We start from the raw sequence: 24,159 nt of genomic DNA, 5'->3' as shown, positions 1-24,159 counted from the left end.
GTGTATGAATTGCTTGAGTTGAAGTCACAGTCTGTAATAGAGTGATCCTGCCTGCATACTTATTGCGGCTTCCCTCTAGCTGTGTGTGTCTGTACAATATGTACTGAACATGGTGCAGTAATGCAGGGCTTCCACTAACACAGCTGTGTGCTGCCGTAGCAAACCCTCTGTAATCTTTGAGTCACCGGTCGACAGGTGCTGTGCAGGCAAGAGGGAAGAAAGAGAGGTAAGGAGAGGAGAAAGAAGGGTGAGAAAAAGATAGAAGGATGATAAGAAAGACGGGCAGATGAAGAATAGAAGAAAAAAGGAAAGAATAACGTAAAGAATTGATGAAGGCATATGCAGGGTGGGGTAAAACGGAGGAGAGACAGACAAAGAGGGCTTAGAAAGAGGATCATGATGAAATCAAGCCTGATACAGATAGCACGGGGCTCAAATAAGACTGGACCGGCACTGTTAGCACCTGACTGTATCACAAGTTTAATCATATTCACAATTGGAACAATGGGGGTCAAGACAGAGACCAAATGATACCTGATTACAGTCCAAATGACTTCAGTATGAGTTAGGTATGATGACGTTTTTAAGATTTATTAGTAACTGAAAATAATGCCAGTAAATATGTCAAAGACAAGATGTGTAGCTTTGGAAAAGAATAAAAGGAAACGTATGCACGCAGGTCCTCATCTGATTTACTTAGATGCCAGGAGGGCTGACAGTTAAACATAAAAACTCCTATCCACTATTTAACACCAATAAACAGAGGCCTTGGGATATTTTCTGCAACATCCTTGAAGAATAAATTTGTCTGAATAACAGGAATTCTCAAGCTGAGTCCAGAAAGAAATGGTGAACATAAATTTAATTGGAGAATTTGGATGAGAAAATGAAGAGAAGAAGCACCTTGAAATTCAAATTCAGCCCTCTAATCATGTTGCTGAAGGTCAGCGGAGCTGGTAAGTGTATGAGTATGTGTGTGCGCTGCCTGCTGTGTTGTGCACATCTGCAGATGGATACTGAATTAAATGGTCTGAGGATGGGGAGTTACACAAGAGGTCTTACCCAAACAGGCCCCTGAAGCAGCGGAGACAAACGGGAGAGAGACAACATTGAAAAGAAAAAGAAACGAAAAGAAAACAAAAAAACAGAAGCAGAGCTCTGCTGAAGTGATTCAGCAATCAGCAAAGCGACAAAGCCTGTGTATGAAAGACAAGGCCTCTTCTTCTCACACACACTTGAAACAACGCACACATGTAGGTTTGACAGATTTTACAACAGCTCAAGTTTGGACACACACACAGGTTTGCTGAAATAAATAAGCAGAAAAATGTCAGGAGCATTTTCACAACGCCAACATAGATTTATATACAACACATGACAGGAAATTGCAGGGAAAGTGAGGAAATTCAACTTAACTGTTTCATTTCATTTACAAAAAATACACAAGGTGATCTGTCGTCAAGTAGCAGGACGCACATCAGGACCATGACATAGAAAGACAAAGTGTCTATATATATATATCGCCTTTAGAGCTGCAACTAATAATTATTTTCATTATTGATTAATCTGCCAATTATTTTCTTGATATATCGTTTGGTCTATAAAATATCTAACAAATATATTTTAAATGTCAAAAAGCAGTTTGTTAATCAACTAATTAATAAAGGAGTAAAAATTGCAGCTCTAATTTGCTTTGGTTACAATTTAGAAAAGTTCAATAGTGCATAAAAATGAAGACAGAGAGATCAGCCACAGGAGCACACCCCCTGACTGCACAGGTCAGCAGCTCTCTCATCTCAACAACACCCTCCCATAGTGAACCGGCTTCATGTCTTAATGATCTTTTTATTTTTCCCTGTAATATCAAAGGCAGCTATAGCTTGATAAAGTCCCTCGCTCTGCCCCCTCTCGAAGGTCTGACTGGAGGTTTGATTTAAACATAGGTTAAGTTTCAACAAATCGCTGCTTTCAGCTCTATGTTGTTGGTTTGCTTGTTTGTTGCCCCCCCCCCCCCCACCCAAATGATCCTCCCCAAGCGCTGAAACAACAACTTATTTTTATGACTATAGACAGAGCTGCAGTCCAAAGTAATAATTTCCTGAACTGTTCTTCTTGCAGGTGGAGCAGCAGCGCAGCAGTGGTGCAGTGAGCATGAAGCAAAATGTGATCGTCTTGCTGGGTGAATGCTGCAATGCACAAACACTTAATCCCATAACAGTTATTGTGATATGCATTAAGGTTTAGCACATGTAACTGTGTCATGAAGAAGTACGGAGGATGAAAATGGCATCATGGGACATGGGGTTCCTGTTTTATCATCGTCTCAGTAAATCACCTGGACTTCTGAGACAAACTGAGTCCAGGCTAAGACCTCTGTCTATTGCTTTCCAATCTGTGGAATGTAAATCACCTGGGTAAGTCAATATGGGATGTGTGTAAAGGTGGATGCACAGACCCTGACATCTTAATTTGGCAGAAAAACGACTTGTTTATTGCCAGTGTGTCCTTGTCATATAAAATCCCGGTCTGAAGTGGCGCACAATGTCGGCCAAGAACAGAAAGAAGCAGCAGCGGAGACAGTGGGTTGTGTGTACGCATGCAAGTTAGGCAAAGGCATCAGAATAGGATTTTAAACTGTTAAACAAGATTATTCGCCTAAATCTAATTTGACAGATGATGATCTGGCCAGATGATGCCTGATTTAAAAAGTGAGCAAAAGCATTGAAAAAGTTGCCTTTGTGAGAGAGAGACTGTACCATAGCAACGGTGGTCACAGGTTGCATGTTTGTGAGAGCTAATGTAATGTGTCCTTAAAATCACAGCGAGTCCAGTTTGTGTGTGTGTGTGTGTGTGGGTGGGTGTACTGAAAACTGCAGAGTATCTTAAATTACGCTGTCCTCAGAACAGTCTGTACCTTTTGCACACGCACACGCACACACACACAAGAAAACTTTATAACATTGCCTTCTCTCAAATTCTCGTCCTACAACAGGCACTGATGAATCCCGATTGACCTGAATCTTCTGTCTCATGTCCAGTCCCTTCAATCAGCCATCAATTCATTTGAATCATGGAGCAGTTTCAATGGTGCCAACTAGCAGAATGAAAGCAATGAAAGCCCTTGTTTGGTCAATAAACAGAAGGCAGCAGAGAGCTACTGGAAGCTGTGCGCTGAGTCGGATCAATGGCCGTGTGATAGCGTATAGCGTTATGAGACAGAGCATAATCAGTTTTCATGCAAACTGTGTGGTTTTGTGCACATAATCGCTGCAGCACTGGAAAGTGATAGAGGGGAGACAGTGCGATAGAAAAGTGAGGGGATGAGGATGTATCTGAGAGTGTCTATGCAAGTGTGTGTGTGTGTGTGTGTGTGTGAGTTAGCTCTGTAATTGACAGGGCGAGAACAGCATCTTCTCTCTCCAGCACTGACACAGTATGGAGTTTAATGAGGCCTGGAGAGGCGTGAAATGATGAAATGAAATCAAGTCTGTATCAGCATGTTACGGGTGGAATATTGAACGCGAGCCCCGATCTGCACGATTGCCTTCAATTGCTCCAGATGCTGCAAGTACAATGGCTAGTTATGGATGACAACCATGATGGTTACATGATGATGATGATGATGATGGCAATGGTGCTGCTCATGCTGCCTTTTACATATTTGTGATTTGGCTGGAACCTGAAGATAGTGCTGAACCAGCTTAATTAAAGAGTAATGCATCGAAGACAACTGCAAAAGTAAACGCCACATTTTCAGAGCAATGCTCCTGCAACCACAGCTTGAAACGGGATGGACTTGCATTTCAGTGTGCACTACCAAAAAAATGTAAGGACGCACTACAGTTAGATTCGGGTGAAATTGTTCAATTTCCTGCTCATGCACGCCACGAGAGAAGGCTGAAATGGGTTTTTCTGCCGCTTTGTGAGCAGTTCAGCTCAGTCAGAGAGCTAGAACCTTAGATTTCTGCTCACGCCTCCAATATTTCCTGTCTGCAGATGGTCACAGCTTGCTACAATACCGATGCAGAGACAGTAGACAGGATTGTGGGCCAGCCAACTTGCTTTAAAGTGTTTTTTATAGAGCAGGTCTCAGATTCAGGCATGAAGTAGATTGTAAATCCACTTATCTCTGACATTAAATTCATGCCATGTTGTGTTCATTATCTGACCATTTTTTGGGTCAGCATGTAAAATTTTCCTCATAAATTCTGTGATGTACTGTATATGTGGTTTTAGCTGTGACTGAGACAACATCGCTACATGTCACATCTAATTAGTGAGATGGATTTGATGATGGTTTGTTTCACTTGACCATTTAATGACCATCTCTCTTATATAGTTGTATGGACATAATTACATAATACATATTACTTTTAGTCCACTTTACTCAAGCACTGCCTGTATTGATACAGGCACCAGTGTTTACATAGAGCCTCTTACCTGAATGGTTTGGGTGGCAGTATGCTGAAGCGCGTCTTCTCCAGCATCTTCCTGATCTTGTTGCGTCCTCCTGACACAGTGTTGGCCTTCATCTTCCTGGTGCTCTTGTGGTCTGTGGGGAACTCCATGTCTCCAGGAAGGTCAGGGATGGAGAATCGATTGCCTTTTTTCTCCTGGATCTTGGGAATGTGAGGCCCACCATTTTTCTTCTCATGCACAATCCTGCTGAGGAGCTCTTTAAAGACTGGATGGACAGAGGTACAGAGAGAGGAGGAGGAGGAGGAGGACTGGTCAACATCTGAAATGATTAGCACTGATATTGCAGCAGTTTGTGCTCTTTGTACATTAGACTGTGAGCACAAATACTCTGACTTCACTCACCAAATATGTTGGTTTTGACAGTGAGAGAGAGGTGTGTGTTGTTTCTCAGGATGTCAGTGGCTTTGGAGAAGGAGATGTTCTCAAAGTTCTGACCGTTGATCTCCATGATCTGAAACAAGGAAGAGGTTATGATAAAATTATAGCAGGGCTGAATCAAAACACTGGCGATCAAAGAGAACTGCTTTCATACTGTTAAGTTTTTGTCTGTCAACAGCATCAAGAGTAAAGATAACTGACACCTAACTGTTCAGCATACACAACAAGACTTTGAACTATACAAAAAAGAAGCACACAAACTTTGGACTAAATAAATGGGAACAGACAAAGTTCCGACCAGCAAGGATCATATACTTTGAGGATAGTCAAGATGGTTTTTCGAAACAAAACTTCCTCTCTGCCTCTGATCAAAACTTGGTAGTTGGATGCACATTTTATGTTCAGTTTGTTTCTTGCAGTTCTTCTCAAGCTGCAGCAGACTTTATGGAGTGCATTAATGAACTGTGCTCTTTCAGAAGTTTTTTTTTAGTGCAGTTCAAGCTTCAACATCAGGCTGAGCTGTTGAATGATATTTGAAGTTGAAGAAGGTCATCTGTAAGAACCTCCCATTGTATCTAGTTCCTTTTTCCATTCCCTAAATACAGCCTCCAAGTTCCTGCTTTACTAAAGTATCAATACCATCCCTCACAGTACGGATAATATCAGCCAGGTGATGAAGGATACCTGGTTTTCCTCCTGTAGAGGCAGAGATTTGCAATTTTTTGTCTCATCAGATCAAACAATCTTTCACTAAACGCACTGGTTTTTGGTCACAGTGATGCCTGAAATATGCAGGATGTGTGCCTTGTGAACTTGCCACAAACTGAGACATCTCAAGGATCAAGTAAACACAAATTTATACTCAAGTAGTAAAAGGTATAAGTTTAATAAAACTGCAGAAATGTCTAAGCATGTTACACATTTATGGGATTGTGCGAGTTGATTAGAAGCCTAATATTCAGATTTTATTTTATCAAAGATTTTATGAGCTCATGTGTGTATTCAGTTTAACCAAACTGTCACGTCAGATGAGAGGAATAAGACTGCTGACTCTGCGCTCACACAGTACCATACTGTTGCATTGTGTCCTCTCACCTGATCTCCCCGTTTGAGTCCGGCCTCTGCAGCCTTGCTCCCTTCCTCTACCGACTCTACAAAGATGCCAAATCCTCTCTCGCTGCCTCCCTGCACGCTGAAGTAGAGCGGCGACTCCCTGGATGCCTTCTGCAGAGTGATCTGTCTCCACTTGGCCTTGGCTGCACATGCTATGTTCAGCAAACGCAAATGGCCCTTCATTTTCTGACGAGGAAGGAAAATAGGAAAATGATGAGCCTGAGGAATCTTGCATTTAAATTGGCTGTTGTCTCCAAAGGTGTGCAGTGTTTTGGATGTAAAAACAACTTGCAAATGTAATCATGTGGTAAATGCTTAGAGCTGCTTTAAAAAACAGTTTTGTTTTTGCATGATAACAGAAATAATTGATTGATCTGAGCTACTATTCTGACAGGACATGAAGGACAGGTATGTTTTTGGAGATTCCTGCTATCCTGTTATTTAACATAGTTTTAACAGAGTAATAACTGGAGCAGAGGTGTGACCTCTTGCTGGGGTTACGATGAATATTTGTAGAAAAAAATCTATTGTTCTGGAGATTCAAGGAGCAAAACAGACATTAGAGGATAGTGAACGATGTACTGCGTGAACAAAGTTAAGTAAAGAGTGACAAAAGACTCAATTACACCTGAAATGCACTGACAGTCTGAGAATGTCTGAACTTACTGTTGCTTCTAGATGTTTCTCAAATTCCTCCAAAAAGCGTGTCATAGCCGGGTCACCCTCAAAGTCATTGAAGTGGTTGTTGACCCACAGCAGCACTATTCTCGTTACCTGTGTGACACAGTGAGACGTTTCTTCAGCTGAGACACAAAACTTACACTTATGTTCACACAGCTCCTGTATTAATTTATTTTTACTCTTCAGAGACCTTTTATTATCTGAGTACGACCTGCTTTGACTAGACATTCGTTGAGTGCTCTTGCAGAGTGTTGTTTCTGTGGGGGTTGGGTCAGAGGTGATTTTTAAAGGACTGCCTCCTGGGGATACTGTGTACTGCTCAAGGACATTGTAGTAGCTAAATTCTTAATAATATAAATACAAAAATGTGATGTTGTCCTTATTCATTATGTTACCATGCTGTCAAAATTTGCAAAATAGTTCTCATCAATATGTAATGGTTAAATCTGTCAATGCTGTCTTTAATCTCTGCTAAACAAGTCAACTGTTACTCAGACCGGATGCATCCCCAGTGGTGGAATTATGTTTTTATTCAGTCCAATTACAGCTCTGTCTGTCTTTATTTTCTGGGAAAAACAAATAAATAAGTAAATAAATTCTGTAGTAACTGGTAAGACATAAGAAACAGCAGGGAGGCTAAATAATGACCATGTGCATGACTGCAGAGAAAATGTTTAACCGCTGATTAATTAGATAAAAGACTGAGAGCAAACAGCATACGGAAACAATCATGTCTGCAAATTTAGACTGGTGGTAACATTGTTTTAACCTTTGCAAAAGGTGAGAGAGACAACCGATACATCACCACAGAGCATCAATCAATGTCCACTTTCCACTCTCTTTGAGTGTTCATGCCCTCTCTCTTCCCCTCTCAACATTTCCTTACTTTCTCCCTGCTCGTTCTGTGCAGGATTAGATCCTGTTTAATGGAGCTGGAGATTATAAACCTGAATGACAACCACATAAAGACTATTGACAATACAAGACTAATCTTAGGTTAAAGCAGTTATGGACAATGGGAGGGTCAGGCATGAACAAATAGCTGCTGGGCTCAAGGACAGCTGAGCTGGCAGAACTTTTATTGATCCGAATGTGAGCGGCACAACACATGAATTTCCATCAGCATGCATGAATACAAAACACAGGGAGTGGCGGTAGGCACATAAGCACCCTCATTTAAACTACCCTGCAATGTTTATACACATAGAAACACCTTATCATTCACATCCCTACCCAGCTAAACCACTTGACCTTTCATGTCCACTCTTAGCCCAACACACACAAACTCAAAAGTACAGACACACATTCAAATCTTGCTGAACCATAAAAACAAAAAAAGCCCTCCAAACTTTTGCTTTATTACTCCTCACCTGTGCAGACATGCATTCTTTCTTTGATCCATCCACATTTTGTACAAACATACTAGATAAGACATAGATAAGTAGCAGTATTATCATTAACATTAACATTATTGTTACTGCTGTTACTGCTCATTACTGTTGACTGTTTACTATCAGTGCAGTTGCTCTCTCTCTCTCTCTCTCTCTCTCTCTCTCTCTCTCTCTCTCTCTCTCTCTCTCTCTCTCTCTCTCTCTCTCTGTCTCTCTCTCTCTCTCTCTCTCTCCCTCTCTCTCCCTCTCTCTCTCTCTCTCTCTCTCTCTCTCAACCGGTCGAGGCAGATGGCTGCCCACCCTGAGCCTGGTTCTGCCTGAGGTTTCTGCCTCTTAAAGAAGTCTTTCCTTGCCACTGTCACCAAGTGCTTGGTCTTGGTGGGAATTGTTGGATCTCTTTCTTAAACTTTAAAGAGAAGGTCTAGACCTCCTCTATTTGGAAAGTGCCTTGAGATAACTTCTGTTGTGATTTGGCACTATATAAATAAAATTTGACTTGACTTGACTTGACAACACACACACATGTGCACACACACACACACACACACACACACACACACTTGTGAAGACCTTCACTGACATAATGCATTCCCTAGCCCCCTTCAAGCCTCAACCATAAAGCCAAGTCTTAATGTTCAAACAGTCCTTTGAAGTACAGAGGAGTGACCCAAAAGTCCTCATGATGCAGAAATGTCCTCACTACCCTGGTTTAAAAATGAACTTGGTCTAAACAAAGACAGCAATACTAGTCCACACACATGCACACACACACACACACACACACACACACACACACACACACACACACACACACACACACACACACACACACACACACACACACACAAAACACACACACACACACTCACCGTGTCCCGGAGGCTGTCCACCTGGAACCACTCCAGCAGTTTCTTGCCGACCTCCATGGGACTTGACAGGAAGGTCCTGTAGGTCAGCAGGAAGTCTTCGATGTAGGTGGGGTCCACCACTGACGGCTCCTCCACCAGATGCATGATCAGACGCTCAGGGGTTCCCTAGGGTGAATAATAAACACGTGTACACACATAAGGATACAAAGAGGAAAACATACTGTGCACACTCATACATGCACATGTAAGACAGCTGAAATGACACAAGGGCAAACATAATCTCTACACACACACACACACACACACACACTCTCACACTCACACCAATTTGAATAAATTATATTGACATTAATCATGAAAGTGACAGGGACATAAGATCCAGCTATTGAACTGAAGTGTCAGCCACCCATCAATAAAACAAAGACAGACAGACAGACAGACACACACACACACACACACACACACAGAACATTTCTACAAAAACACACTGAAGCTTTGAGGCAGAGGTATCGTTGCTGTGGATTTGTATGAGACTGAATTCATGTAATATCTGGGACTTGAGTCTTGATTTCTATGTTGAAGACTTTAACTTGATAAGTAGCAGATACATGACGTGCACACATAAACTCTACTGTTCTGTTTTCTGTTAGTTTGTTAGTGTCACCAGAGCAGAGGTTTCTGGGGGAAACGATTCATCAGACGGGGAACAGAAACTAGAAAGACATCAACTTTTGTCCAACAAAAAGAACAAAGCCAAAAACAGAAGCGGAAATGCTAACACTTGTGAATTGACTCATCTCCCCTGGATGTGTTTTGTAGCCGAATGCCTTCCTCGGAGTGGCGGCCAAAAGAATCATTCAGGCCCATTATCCGATCAATACCTGGCTGCCTCAGGAGGCTTGAGAAAAAGGATCAAAAGGCCTTGGAGCGCATTGCAATGTAGCGTACAAGAAAACGCTCTGGCAAACACTAATAGTGCTAACGGTGCCTCTCAACGATCAACTAAGAACACAGAACAGCTGCATTGATGTTTTGCAAGATACTATATGTGAGGGTATGGTCGATTCATAATGAGCTGGTACTTAAATCAATCCAATCCAATGATGGAAAAAAAAAGGCGATTACTTGATTTTCTGATTTGAGAAGTTACTCATCTTAGACAAAGATTAGAGTGGGATTAAACATGTTTATTATCTTATTGGCATGTGTCTTCACCTTAATCTTGCACATTAAGCCTTGCCTTTCTCAGCTCTACAAGGATTTGTTCTTAAACAAGGTTAAATGTATTTCTATATCAAGTCAAGTCTTAACAAAGGTGGAGCTCTGGCTGAAAAAACAGTCTAATTCCACTTTAGATTTGAACTCCGGGCCACCCTGCATCCCTTCACCCACTGATCGAACCTCTTAAAACCTAACAACACAAGACTTTCAAAGTCACTGACCTTGATGACAATGTGTCCCTTTCTGGTCCCACTGCGATCAAGCTCGCGGTGCTCCTTCACCATCACAATCTCCCCCTCCTCTTCCACCTTGTGCGTATTCTTCTCCACATGGTTGAGGATGCGCCAGTAGTCCTCCTGGGCGATGCAGACGAACTGGTCGAGGATGACATGGGGACAGCGGGTGAACTTGTAGTAGAGCAGAACACTGCTCTGCACCACATTCGGGTACTCAAACAACAGCACAGAAGAAACATAAGGGTGGGTAGAGAGAGGCATGGGATGGAGTGACGGACGAAGGAGGAAGACAAGACTATTTCTCACTCTAACTAAACTTCATTAAAAGAGGTTCAACATAAGTACCTATGGTGGTCCTCTCAAATAGCCACTTTGAAGAAGCATCCTTAAATAAAGTCTGACACTGAAGTTAAACAGACTTCCTATTTCTTCCTATCACACTTAAGAAAAAGCGCAAGGACATGACTCTTCGCTACCCTACAGCATTGTTACTTGCTGTGCTTCCCCAGACTAAATCATCAATTTCTGCATTTGCTTCTGCAACTTCCTGTGCATCTAAAGACAGGAAATACTGCGTGCGTTGTAGGAACTGGGCAGTGTGGACTGCGAGACTGAGAGAGTTACCACAAGTACAAGCTAGGCTTTTTTTTTTTTTTTTTTAATGTTCATGGTCTTATAAACGCCACCCAGCTCTATATTAAGACTAACTTTCTGTCAGAGACCTGTAAGACAAATTACATTAGGCCTGTGACTGAATTAATAACCAAGATTCTGCATTTTAAAGGTACTCCAAAAACAATGCTATCATTGCTCAGCAAATTTCAGCTTTTATAACAAATGACAGAAAGACAAAAACAAAACTCTCTAAATTCAGATGTGCAGTTATTTAGTTGTGGTTGCAAACCTCTAGTCTATAGTCAAAAGAGGAAATGAACAAAGACTTTACAAATCTTATACTGTGATGCAAATTTGGCATAATGGGGTCAAGTAGGGCAAGACTAAAAGAAAACACACATCCTTCTTGTAATTATCAAGGCATGACTGTTTTGGTAACAGTGGAAATACCACACTATTTTCACTCACAATATAAATTCAACATTGTTTCTAGTTGCGCCATGAGACACAGTGGAGTCGACCAAATGTCAGTGCAAGCAAAGATGTTTGTTTTTATAGGGAAATGTATCAGTCATCAAGTCTTTTTCTTTGCTACAATAACAGCAACAGTTTCTCACAGTCCCTTTCTTAACAAATACACTGAGGCTGTAAATGCACATCAGCTTCTTGCAGCAAGCAGTTCAACAGTTATTGACTTTCTTTCTTGTCTTTTTTACCTGACAGTCATCCCCCTTGGTGCGAACTTCTCCGTTCATGTACTGTTTGTCCAGCGAGGGTGAGATCCCGAAACTGTTGCCCATACAAAGAGTCTCCACTTTTCCTTCTGGGTGGCTGATCTCAACCGCTCCATTCAGGATAACATACCAGTGGTCCAGCTGCAGACAGGTGCATGGAGATGACGTCATCAAAATAATCAAACATACAGACTCAAACATTTCCGCTCTGGAGAGATGCTACAACCAATATCAATGGTATCTTGTCAGTGCTTTCTTTTCATACTGTTTTCCATAGCTAAGTCAATCATGCGTACTTAGTGTCTTATGTAGATACAACTGGGGTTGGCATACAAACAACAGTGTCAAATATAAAATGATTTGATTGTGGATGAGCAATTAATCATATATCAAAGAGCACACTGGATATGAGTGTAATGTAAGACATCTGAGGGTTTAGAAGTAGTGCAATCATCCATTCAATAGACCTACACAGCTGCACAAGAATGAGTGTTAAAATGGCTATATTTTACCACCTGACATTTAGTATATTGTGAGCTTAAAGTGTGTTCGGTGAGGTATGACTCTGGTGGCAAGGAGGTATTGTGTCTCTAGCGGTGGCTTTTGAAAAAGAGGCGCTGGTAGGCATAATATAACAAGCCATTCATCTGGAGTGTAAGCAGATGGAGGGAGGGTGAACGAGCCCTGGGCTCCTTCTGCAACTCTAACTGAGATTTCCTCCTCACTGCATTTTCATTCTCTCACTGTTTCTCAACAAGAACATCTCAAATTCTCTCACTGTGTCTCACTTTCTCTCCCCATTACTCGCTCTTTTTTCCAGACTGTCAAACTGTCACTCTACTTCTTCCTCAGCAAGAATGAAATGATAACAAGTGAGGTGAGGTAAGGTAATCAACCACCTATGTTTTGTACAGTTAAGTCCTCCAGAAGCTCTTTTCATAAAGTCTGCATGAATATAGTGCTTTTTATAACATATATGCTGTGAATTTATATCATGAGTATTTATGGAGGCCTGCAGAGGTAGGTTAACCATTACTTGTGAAGTTCTTTAAATTAGAAACTTGCTGGTTTCACTCCTCACTTTAACTCTGACAGTGCCTTGTTGGCTCCTTCTTCTTCCATTTTCTCCTCCATTCTATCTTCTGAAGCACTTTACCTCTTTTTTTTACTTCTGTTAGACCACTTTAGAGTTTTTATTTTCCTTTCCCTCTCTCACTCACTTAGCAGATTCATGCTCACTTGTGAGAGGAAGCCAAGTGCCTCTCTTTGACCTTCAACACGAGTCCACTGAGAGACAGTGGAGTGGAGGAGATCTGTCCTTCAGCTGACTCGACACGGACAGTAAGAAGGCACATTCGCGCACGCGATGTGTACTGCCGATTCATGGATACTTTGTGCGAACTTGTGTGTGCATGGAGGTGGACGGCTGGCAGTTCATTGCCATTTATCAGCCTGTCGGTTCTAATGCTGCTGTGTGTAACCAAACAGCCATGAGCGCCCATTTCTCAGGCATGTAACTTAATTAATTAGCTGTGTAGCAGCTCAAGTGATTGACGGGGCTTTCACTCTGCTGTGACTTTGCACATACCAATCTCTGTGTGTGAGTTAGCTTCATAAAAGACTGGAAGATGGTGAGGATGTATCTGGCTGTGCAAACAGAAAATGTGGCAATGAAAATGTATGTGCTCTTTTTTCCTGTGTATTGTTCTATGCTCTTGTGTATTTTTTGTGTTCTTTCTTCTACACCTTTTGTGTGCTTTCCATTTTACATACATTTGCAAATTTAACCCTGCCACCCCATTACGACACACTTCATGTTTTTATGTTTGTTTGTGTTGTTTTTTTTTTTAAAGGTTACATCACTGTTTTGTAGATTAAAGAAAGACACATATTAGATGTTTTAACTGTAATTGTATTAATGACCAAATGAAGAATCAGTGAGTAAGCTGCCCCATCTTGTCACTGAATGAATAAAGATACACACTAATCTAATTGTTAAGGGAATTCAGTGTAATTGCCTTAAAGAAGCAGATATAATACAAAACAAAACACATTTTGCATATCATAATTACCCTGTTAATGATTAATCTAAGTGGGACATGCAGGAAAAAAGCAGGTAACATGAAAAAATATTTGAGATTACATTTTTACTCCTTGTTACTTTTATGTAATACTTGTAACCCTCTTTTCAAAACTTTCTTAGAAATTTATATAACTTTGACAGTACTGTGTAAATTCTGTGTTATTAGTCCATTCATACCTCTTGTTTATCATGCAGTATGACTGTGCCAGCCTGCTCCACCACCTCAAACACCATGACACTACACAAATCCCTCCGCACAGACATGGTCATGTTGGCGAAGGCAGGCAGCTGGTGCATGAATTCCAGTAGTTGCTCTATTTGGAACAAAAAGTAATAAGAGGAGAGAAGATAAAAATAAGAAATAAGTTCTTGTGCAGGAAAACACTCATACAGTATACACTGATATTTCCACTGACAAATAGCAGCATTCCTGAAACAATTTATGGGCTTTACATGCCCCCTGCTGAAAGCCTTACTCACATAAATCAGCAAAGCTACTGCCAATTCAAATACTAAGAAAAACATTTTATAGAATGTGAAAATTGTCGTCACAAGGCTTTAAGGCTCTGGTATTACTGTACTATCATCTATCTATATCTATTTTTCTAGCACCCAGTAACCTGCCATAAATCAGAGTAATACAAAATCCCACAAATGCAGCACAACAAATCACCAGATCTATGATCTAAGTGTTTTCACCCAGTTAAAGGAGCCTAATGACCATTCTGCTTAAAACTAGAGGCCTGGATCTGGGAATACTATATTTAAAGTAAATGAAAAGATTTATAACGCCTACAGAAAAATTTTCACATTCTGCTCCCACCCTACTTTTCCTCTGTCTTCCTCCTCTGCACTGTGGCTGAGAACAGAGTGACCTCGCTGCAGCCTGCAGTGCACACCACGCAGTCTGGCTCAGTAGCTCCCTTTCATTGCCCCTGCTGTTATTGCCTCTGTCGTTTCCTCGCTTCCACTCCGTCTCCTTCCTTCTTTGCCTTTGGTCTTTACAAAATGACTCCAGTTACCCTTATTATTTTAGTTAGTGCAGTGTTTCAACTCAGGCTGTAATGGAATCTATATCAATTATAAGGTGGCTAATTATAAATATTTTGATGACAGTATTCAAGATAGGCTAAAGCACTGCTTCCCAACTTTTTCAGCTTGTGACGTCTATGTCTACATGCAACCCCTCGCACCTGAGCATATCTTTATAGGTAGTGAACAGTTCAACCAAAGACTGATAATTCCCTCAACGACTGTTTTATTTGCACACTTCTTAGAGGCCTGAAGAAGTTGGTGATTGATATCCAGATAACAGGAGATTCTGCAGAGTAGAGATGTGTTTTTCTGCTGTATTTTTCCAGCAAGTCTCTGGATAGGACATACACAAAACCCAAGCTAATAAAAATGTAATTAAAAATTAGCAAAACTGAACTCAAGTGAACTTTATTAGTGAAATCTATTCAAGTTATGTAAATTTTCCAGATACTATGTGAGCCAGGGTGAACCCGGGTCAGACACGTCCTCCTCTAAACTTCCCTCTCACTCTTTCCTCTGAATGAGCTGTGAGTGTAACCAGCGAGTGAAGAAGGCCAGACTCCCAGCAGGCACACAGCATGCCAGGCCTTTACAACTTCTCTCAGCTCTCTGATGTGGTCACCTTCTCCTCCAGGACCCTACTGGGTCCCGCTAATGAGGTTGTTTCTCTGATTGCCTGCTTAAAAATACACGCGGAAAGGGCACTGGTGTTTAGAGACCACTGTGAGGTGTCTTTGTGCATCTCCCCTGTGTGTGTTACTGAATGATAGATGGTGTCTGTGACAGCTGCATCTCATGAACATCAAGAACAAAAATAGAAACTGGCACTGCTCAAGTCCACCAAACAAGGATGTGACATGGATCTAAATTCTCTTTTTCATTTCAGTTCAGCAGTTTTAATCAACATGTAAAGTGTGCTATTGATGATTTTTATCAAACAGAAAAAGACTTGATTATGAGCAGCGTAGAGTTTGACTGACCAATGTCATCATCGTTGCGGTCAGCTGGGTCTTTTTCCAGACACTCTCGCACTAGATCTCGGCCCAGGAGAGTGTCCGAAGCTCTCTCCAGGTCCTCATCTTCCTCCTCCTCCTCCTCGCTGTCCACTGCAGCCTCTGGAAGTCCAGACAGGTCCACATCTCCCAGGTCGCTCTCTGTGGCCTGGAGCAAAGACAACAGAGAAGGCAGCACGGTGGCTTGTGAGTAACAGTAGCAGGAGAAAAGGAAGTCTGTGACAAATTGTGACTGATTTGAATGACAATGTTTAAAATAAAAACAATTCAGCTTTTTATGTATTATCTTAGAAAAACCGCATCTTATGTATTTTCATGAATTTTAATCATTTCAGACTGGGTTTCATTTGCCTCAGGGTTTATCTTGCTTGACTCAAAAAGGACTATCTGAAGCGTCAACTCCAGCCATAATGTGACCTAGAAATAAATGCTGTAGCAGTAATCTGGTTTGCAGTGGACAAGTTAAAGTTCTGCACTGTGGAATTTAGTTTCAGGCAGGACAATATTGTGACACAACAGAGATTTGATTCAGGGCCCACTAGATGAAGTTTGAGGGTATTCAATAAAATATGGTTTAGACATTTGTACATGGTGATCAATTCTATTTATAAAGCAACCAAATTCAAATGATAACCTTTATTTAGTAAATATCTCCTATAACTTTAGTTTCTGACTAGTATGACAGTGCGTACTATTTTGTGCGAGTGGGTAACATCATACCTTGAAAAAAAAAATCCCCTTTCTGACTTTACAGCTCTATTCCATTTCACCCCTTTATTTTATGTATGAGCATTTGCAGTGATGCATGATCCACAGAAAACATGAAGAATAACCTTGGAGTGAGCAGCTGTATCTGTGACCCTGAGCTAAAAACCCAGACACCAGGTCCCAAACTAGAAAACGGAGGTGAACAGCCAAATATTTAAATCCAGCACAAATAATTCATATTCCACCATATTTCCCCTGTGCCGGGCAGACAGATGGTTGGCAGAGTCCGCTTCTAAAAGGGTATAGGGGCTTTCAGGTCAGCTGGGAATTGAACCATCAACCTAGAGGTGAAAAGAGGAGCTTTCCAGTGGTAATGGCAGCATTGCAGGCCATCTGCTATCGATTTAATTTATTTAATTCATTTTTGTTGCTTTGTTTGGCCAGACAGATGAGTTGCTTACTCTAGTAGTTGATTGAGGAAAAAGGTATCAGGGAGGAAAGGGAGGAAGGATGAGAGGAACACTAAGTTATGAAGTTATCTACTATTTATATTTATTGCCTAGTTTCACAAGGACTAATTTGCTAGAATGCTGTTTTACATGTACATGGAAATCATGTGCTGTTGCTAAAGGACAAATGGTAGTATCTGGCCATGCTGAGAATGAAACCAGTATCTACTCTCCACACCTGGGACATTATCCTGTAAGGACCAAATGTACCCTCATTCTGGGAGTAGCAAATGAGTGGATTGGAGTACATTTGATTGGGATATATAGCTGGAGGGGGAAAGTTAATTTTCTGCCCGATACACTACAAGATGAACTTCCAAACAAACAATGCAATTGAGCTTTTGGTTCTTTGGAGATTTGGTACCTGGCCAAAAGGTTTTATAGGTTTCTCCGAGGCAAGGGGATTAAGCTAACAGTCAATTCCAAATTCAGGTACAGATCCACTCTTGTTTTCACAAATTAGGTTGGACAAGTTATTTAGAGGACTTTTAAAACATACCAGCTGCTCAGCACCAGATACATTTCATTTGGCTTAAGAGATCAGAACAGACAAACCCAGACATGTTCAAAATAATTTCCCTTCCAAAATAAAATGAAAGTTCTGATTTTATTTTCTTCACTAATGATTTTTTCTCATCCCACTAATGTTAACTGACAACATAATAAATGACACAGAACAACATGTATTGATTAAATGAATTGGACTTTGTGGAGCAAGATGCAAAAGCAGCACAAAGGGGAATCATATGCAGGGATAAATAGAGCAGCTTGTCTTGCAAGTTGTTCTGCAGGTTTTCTAAAAGTGCAGGTTCAACAAAAATACAGGCTTTTCTTTTGCTTCACCTCTGATTTATCGATTCATAGGAAATTTATCTCATGTATTCAATGGGCCAGCAGTGTGCAGAAGAAGACTAAGGGCAAAAGTGTAGCGGTAGGTTTTATAGTTGCCAATTACAAGACAGAAAAAGCACCATATTGTCAGATAGAGGCTGTTATGGATGTTGTTAAATCCTTGCAGAAAAGTGGTCTTCAATTCAAGCTTTGTTGGAAAATGGAGGCAATGAGGCAGTGAGAAAGAATAGTGGTGCAGTCCTGGGGCAATAACACTTTGCTATAGTCTCACTCTCTTTCCCTCTCATCCACTGCCACTGAAATATCTTTCAGTTCCTCTGAAAGCCCAGTTCATTCAGAATGCAGGATGTGCCCTTTCAGTCCAATTCCCCTGGACTCAGAACAAGTTTGAGCCAGGACGACATTTCTCAAGACCAGGTACAGAAAGAGAGAAACGGAGGGAGGAATGTACGGAGGTTCAGGTTATACAGTAGCCAAGACATGAAAGAAGGGAGGAAAAAGCTAAGAAGAAAACAGAGTGACGTGGGAGGGATAAAGAATAATAAAAGAAGAGAGGGTGACTGACAGGAGAGAAAGGGCAGAAAGGAGGAATATGAGAAGTGAGAACAGGAGGAGGCAGAAAGGGTTGAAAAGTTGGGGAGACAGATAAAGGGGGGTAAAGCCCACAACAGAAACCGTCTGTTGTATTGACAGCTGAGGAGCACAGTGACTGGAGGGTCAGCACTTTAAGACAGCTGTAAACAAACACAGAGCCAGGTCAGCCACAAGCTGATGGGATCACAGCCATGTGATAAATATCTAATCTCAGGATGAAGAGATCAGATCTCTGCGTTAAACGTCTGACCCAGGTTGACCTGACTTACATTCGTTTGCAAAGACTTGCAGACAGGCTGAGGAGGGAGGACTTGGGCAGAGAGTACAGTTATGGGCAGGAGGTAAGGAGGTTAAAATATCTCATTTATGCCACTTTAGTCTGTCTTCTATTGGAAACATAAGTGATGAAATTCTGCTGACAGTGACTAATAGACTCTGTAATCCATCACGCACTTGCACTATTACTTTTGAGCTAAGTATTTTGTTATTCCTAGTCCCTTATCCCATCTAAATGCACCACTACAACCCCCTGAGAGTATTTACAAAGGATTTTCAGATCTTCTTTAGGCACTTAACAGAAAAATTGCATTAGTCCTTATTTACTAAGGGACCACAACAAGAGAAAAGTGGCACTAAAACATATTCTGTGTTTGAGCTACAGCAAAAAGTTCCTGTTAAAAGGGTCAAATGTGGGAGGAGGGAATGGAGATTTAGACAAATGGCTGCTGCAAATGATTTATCTCTGCTGACTGACCACTGCAGAAGAGGAAATTACACCTGAAATTTAACGTCTGGAGACAGCAGGAGTAAAATCTGTGGCACTATTCTTTCAGACAGACACAGGAGGGGGAGAGAGAGTAAAGCCAGGTCTAAACAGTGGGAGATGGACAGAGGGAGAGAGAGCGAGACAGAGAGAGAGAGAGAGAGAGCAAGACAGAGAGAGAGAGGATCCAAAATTAAAAGATGCATTGGTATTTTTCTTGACTTTTAGGAAGGTCCAGCTCCAGACAAGTGTAAGAAGCAGCCAGTAAGACTGCAACATAATCATATAATACATTTTGAAAAGAAACTACTGTTTTCAAATTTGCTTAGCAATGTAGCTAGGGTTAGTATAATAAATATACCTGCACTTGACTTGTGGTTGTTTTTTCTCACCCTTGACTCACCGTAATGGGTTTAATGAGATGTTTGCACTGAACTTCCAAAATTCAAGATATTAGCATTGTTATCATGCCTCACTATAACAAATCCGCTCATTAGTGGCCAGCAGTGCCCATTGATCAGACCAGCTCATTAACTTGTAACAAACTCATTAGTAGTTTGTAGCTAACAGACCTCATTGGTGTCAAAAGGAACACTTCCCACCTATATATAAAAACAATTCTGCAGGCTGCGCAGAGGGACAGAAAACTGAAATATTGCACCATGGCTGAAAGGTAATATTGAAAGATTCTTGGATTTATAACTGTCTGTGTAAAGAGCGGAGATTAGGAGCTGAAGGATTAAAATGATAAAATGACAGCCATGTCATGTTCCCTTTTATGGATTATTGATTTGTAGCAGTTTAAATTCCCTACACTCAAGAGAGGCATTTAATTCCAAAGAACACTGAGCTATTGAATGTTCAGAAATGTCACGTAAAGGGCTGAGGCTGATACCAGAGAACAGTAGAGTATATAGACCTCCTTGTCTGGCAATACTTTTGAACCTACTTCATTTTACACTTTGTGCATTAAGCTGGGTGATTGCTATGAATGCAACCATAGAATAAACTTCCCAGTTTGCTGACATTAAAAGCAACCTTCAGTAAAAAAAAAAAAAAGCAAGAAAACTGTTTTAAAAATGAGACCAGTTGAGTTTTCAGTGCTTTCATTAACTGAGGGCTCATGATTGCTTGTTGTATATGATGTATGTTTATATGTAATACCAAAAAACTGAATGGGAGAAAATGTGTAATCATGTGTAACGTGGAATCTAATTATTCTCTTACTGTTGTTTGCTGAAGAGATGAATGCTCAAGGATTCCTGATATTCCTGTTTAGTGAAACCTCAATTGGACATTATGACCAATATCAACTGCATAACTAATGTAGAAACTATGTCATTCCTCAATTACATGCCGCCCTTCACTGCATACTACCAAAGAAGGTAAAATGATTGTTATAAACCCTGCTGCACTGATGGTGCTGCAGCCTCTTTACCTGTGTCACAGGTAGAAACAGAGCTTGAAAGGTTAGGTTCATTTCCTGCATGTGACCTTTCCTCCACAGCAGGAAGTACAGAGGGAGACGGATCACCAGGATGCACAACTGATGCACAATAATTAGCTAGATAACAAGGAGGGAAAAAAATAGGAGGGAGGGTAGTGGGCTGACAGATATGTTACAGGTAGACAGACAGAATTGGAGCAAGTTAAGCTGAGGAGAATTCACCGTCAGTGGATGCCAGAGACCAGATGTTGTCACAGTATGGTGGTGGAAGGGTCTGCAGTACACAGGGGTTTGTCACAGGATTGGACGGGCTTCATTATTTTTTTATATGTAATGTAATAACAGTGGCATGGAAGAGAGTAAAAGTCTAAAAAGTGATGAAGCCCTACATTTCCACAACCTAGATTTTCCATATTTTAGGTTATAAAAATGAACTTCTTATGATAAAAAGCCACACTTAAATATGTGGCACAGATGGGAAAAAATTATGGAGGATCGGTCTGTAAATGTAAACAGAGAGCAAACTTAAAAAACACTGTATACAGATTTGTTTAAGAAGGGTCTGTCAGCTGATGGTGTCTAAAGTGCAGGAAAAAAGTAAACAATAAATCAATAGAGATATAAACAGAAAAATAAATAAAAAGGGAGAAATATTTGAACAAGAAATGAGGTTTAGTTCCTACCTGATAAATATCCGATAGGCTGCTGCTCCCCGAGTCACTGGCAATGCTGCATCCTGATTGGCTTGGAGGCATGTGCATCACCTGCTGGTGGGCGTGGTCTGTTAGGTGCATCTTATTGAGGTCAGCAGGAAGCTGTTCAGACAGACAGGAAGTAGCAGAGAGACAGAGAGAGAGAGACAGAGAGGAGGATATGAGTTCAACCGAGGCAAACATACACAAACACACACACACACACACACACACACACACACAAACAAACACACACACACACAGAAGCGTTTTATCAGCTTGAAAGCCAGAGCTGGCTTGGCATTGTTTGACATGTTATACTCCAAGATAATTAACATGAAGAGGATGGAAGAGGAGCTGAAGACACTCAAGACAGCTGTGCATTATGATCCAGGGCTGGAGGTTGATGTGATTTCCAGTAGACAGTGAGGGGTCAGTTTATTTACTTCATTTACTACACAAAGCTAAATTTGAGCATCAATACAAACAAAATCCATTTGTGTCTATTTTATTATCACCTTTTCTGAAGACCGCTCAAACTTCAAAATCCAGATTGTAAAGAGCTCTTTCTCAAATAAATCCCTCAGATTCAGAGTGAGACAAAGTTGTCAGTAAGGCAGTCAGTGGATCAAACAAAACAGGCTGAATTTGTGAAGAAGATGTACACAGCTTGAGCTGTGCTAGGTTTCAGCTTGGTAACGGACCAATGCGACTGTGGGCTGTTGCAAAGATTGTTTCTAGGTTGTCAATGTTTATTTATGTGTTCAAGTGACTGGAGAAATGATATACACACAGAGAGACGGACAGAGTGAGAGAGAGAGGGTACATGTACTCTAAGTCCGTGCATCTTAGTTGTACTGTGCCAACTTACAGTAAGGACATTCTCCATCTTCTCTTAATCAACAGACTGATTTAGGCCATCGACCAACTGACCCCTTATTAATCCTTACAAAATGAATTCATTGCACCTCCACCAGAGAGATTTACACGAAGTGCATACAAAAGAAGAATATACAGCACAGAATACCTCAGTAGAAATATAGTTACACAACCTACAAGATCCTGCACTAAAAATAAAGAGATCTCCAACAAAAACAGTGTAAACCTAACACGATCCTCTTGGTAGACTCAGACATGCAGGTTTAGTCACATTTATCCTAGACATAGGTAAACCACAAGTCCAGACACCCAAATTAATCTAAATAAGGTTGGAAAACTTAAGCATTATAATACATTATTTTATAACTGTACATCAATCAAAAAAAGGACTGGTCTGCTGCACCCACATTGGAAAAATATGGATGACAGGATAACGAAAAAAGGTATTTTTCTAAAGGTTCCCACCCACTGCAAACAGTACATGGAGACAGATTGAAGGTTTAAAAAAAACATGGGGTTTCCAATAAAGTGATGCAGCAATATATTTTCTCTATTTCGTGGGCAGGTGGACAAATGCAGTCAGTGCCCCCTCTGATCTAGAAAAAAGGCAAACCTCTAGTCTCAAGTCTTACCAGTTTGGATTGGGGCAATGTCAAGGTGAGAGAAGATGTCCTCCTGCGACAGCGAGCCAATCGACAGCACACCTCCTCCATTGGCACAACAGACAGCGCTGACCAACAGTTGTGCACGCGACGCCGCACCAAGCCAAACTGAGGCTTGGAAGCTAGCTAAGGCTGTGAGGAGCCATGGTGCCAACATGCAATATTAAAGATGTCAAGTCTGGGGGTGCTGCCCCCTCAGTGCTCTCTTTTAATAGGCCTGTTGTATTGTACGACCCCCCGCCATGCCCCAAACCCACAGGGAAACACAGTTTTGTGGGGTGGAGTTTAATAAGTTCAGTGGCTTGCTCTTAATGTGTGGCATATTAAAGGGGAACACTCAGCTTAATGTGTTCATGTACACTGGATAGACACAATATCAGGGACTGGCTGAGTTTAAGACATATAGTTATGTACAGGGCTTATGCAGAATTGAACAAGTAACAGTATTGAGAATCAGGAAATGTTTACACTTTGAAACAAATTCAGATGCATCTAAAAAAGACTGAACTGAACATGTATGTTTATATATTTGATGCTGTCCTAGTTGTCATGTACTTCATGAATGGTTATGTGCTTAAATGTCATTTACCATTTTTGTCTGTATTTTGTTTATATTATATGTGGTAAATTGAACCATTTATTGATATTGATCAAATATTGATTGAGGTCTGTGTGATGTGGTTGTTTCATATTAAAAGGAGCTGCTTTGTTTTATCTATTTATGGTTTCTGACTTTTGGACTCTACACTCAAAGACAACATACTGTCCTAGATTTGAGTCCTTTTGTACATTTCAGCCTCCTTCCCTGAACCAGGAATAAGAGACAGTGTGGAGCTACATACAGTGGTAAAGCAAAAGCAATTCAGGGAATGACTTGTTACAGAGACATTGATCATTTTATTACATTATCAGCTGGCATGAAACTTAACAGCACATTTTGTCGGGACAAAACACTACCCGTGAGAAAATATTGGTGTGATTTAGATGAGTGGTAACCCATTGAACATAGATTTATTTTTGACTGATTACGTAGCTAAATATCTGACTTTGTGCAGTAGCAGAATAGCTCTACAGTTTCAAACACACGCCCTCACAGACACACAAAATCTAAAAATGCTTCACTGTAGAACTAAAGTACATTTAACAGCCATAAACTTTAAACATTAATGCATATGATGCCTTCTTTTTCCATTGCATACATCCCT

General features: G+C 40.9%; 1 protein-coding gene across 4 annotated transcripts in view; it reads right to left on the bottom strand.

Annotated features, from left to right (window-relative positions):
- Nucleotides 1-24,159, bottom strand: part of LOC139607708 (rap guanine nucleotide exchange factor 6-like) — a 146,268-nt gene that overhangs the window by 31,985 nt on the left and 90,124 nt on the right. For all 4 annotated transcript variants that reach the window (XM_071460834.1, XM_071460835.1, XM_071460832.1 and 1 more), the window contains 10 exons: nucleotides 21,405-21,536; nucleotides 15,816-15,996; nucleotides 13,978-14,114; nucleotides 11,700-11,858; nucleotides 10,354-10,506; nucleotides 8,912-9,076; nucleotides 6,637-6,744; nucleotides 5,953-6,156; nucleotides 4,822-4,930; nucleotides 4,441-4,684 (listed from right to left, as the gene is read on the bottom strand). In XM_071460834.1, the coding sequence (XP_071316935.1) occupies nucleotides 4,441-4,684; nucleotides 4,822-4,930; nucleotides 5,953-6,156; nucleotides 6,637-6,744; nucleotides 8,912-9,076; nucleotides 10,354-10,506; nucleotides 11,700-11,858; nucleotides 13,978-14,114; nucleotides 15,816-15,996; nucleotides 21,405-21,536 (1,592 nt within the window). The remainder of the gene's footprint in view (nucleotides 1-4,440; nucleotides 4,685-4,821; nucleotides 4,931-5,952; nucleotides 6,157-6,636; nucleotides 6,745-8,911; nucleotides 9,077-10,353; nucleotides 10,507-11,699; nucleotides 11,859-13,977; nucleotides 14,115-15,815; nucleotides 15,997-21,404; nucleotides 21,537-24,159) is intronic.

This window comes from Trachinotus anak, unplaced genomic scaffold (assembly GCF_046630095.1).
Source record: "Trachinotus anak isolate AG129_WGS33_773 ecotype Australia unplaced genomic scaffold, CSIRO_AGI_Tana_v1 ptg000024l, whole genome shotgun sequence".
Classification (NCBI taxonomy): Eukaryota; Metazoa; Chordata; class Actinopteri; order Carangiformes; family Carangidae; genus Trachinotus; species Trachinotus anak.
The sequence above is the reverse complement of the archived record's forward strand: the minus strand, read 5'-3'. Positions and strand labels throughout refer to the sequence as shown.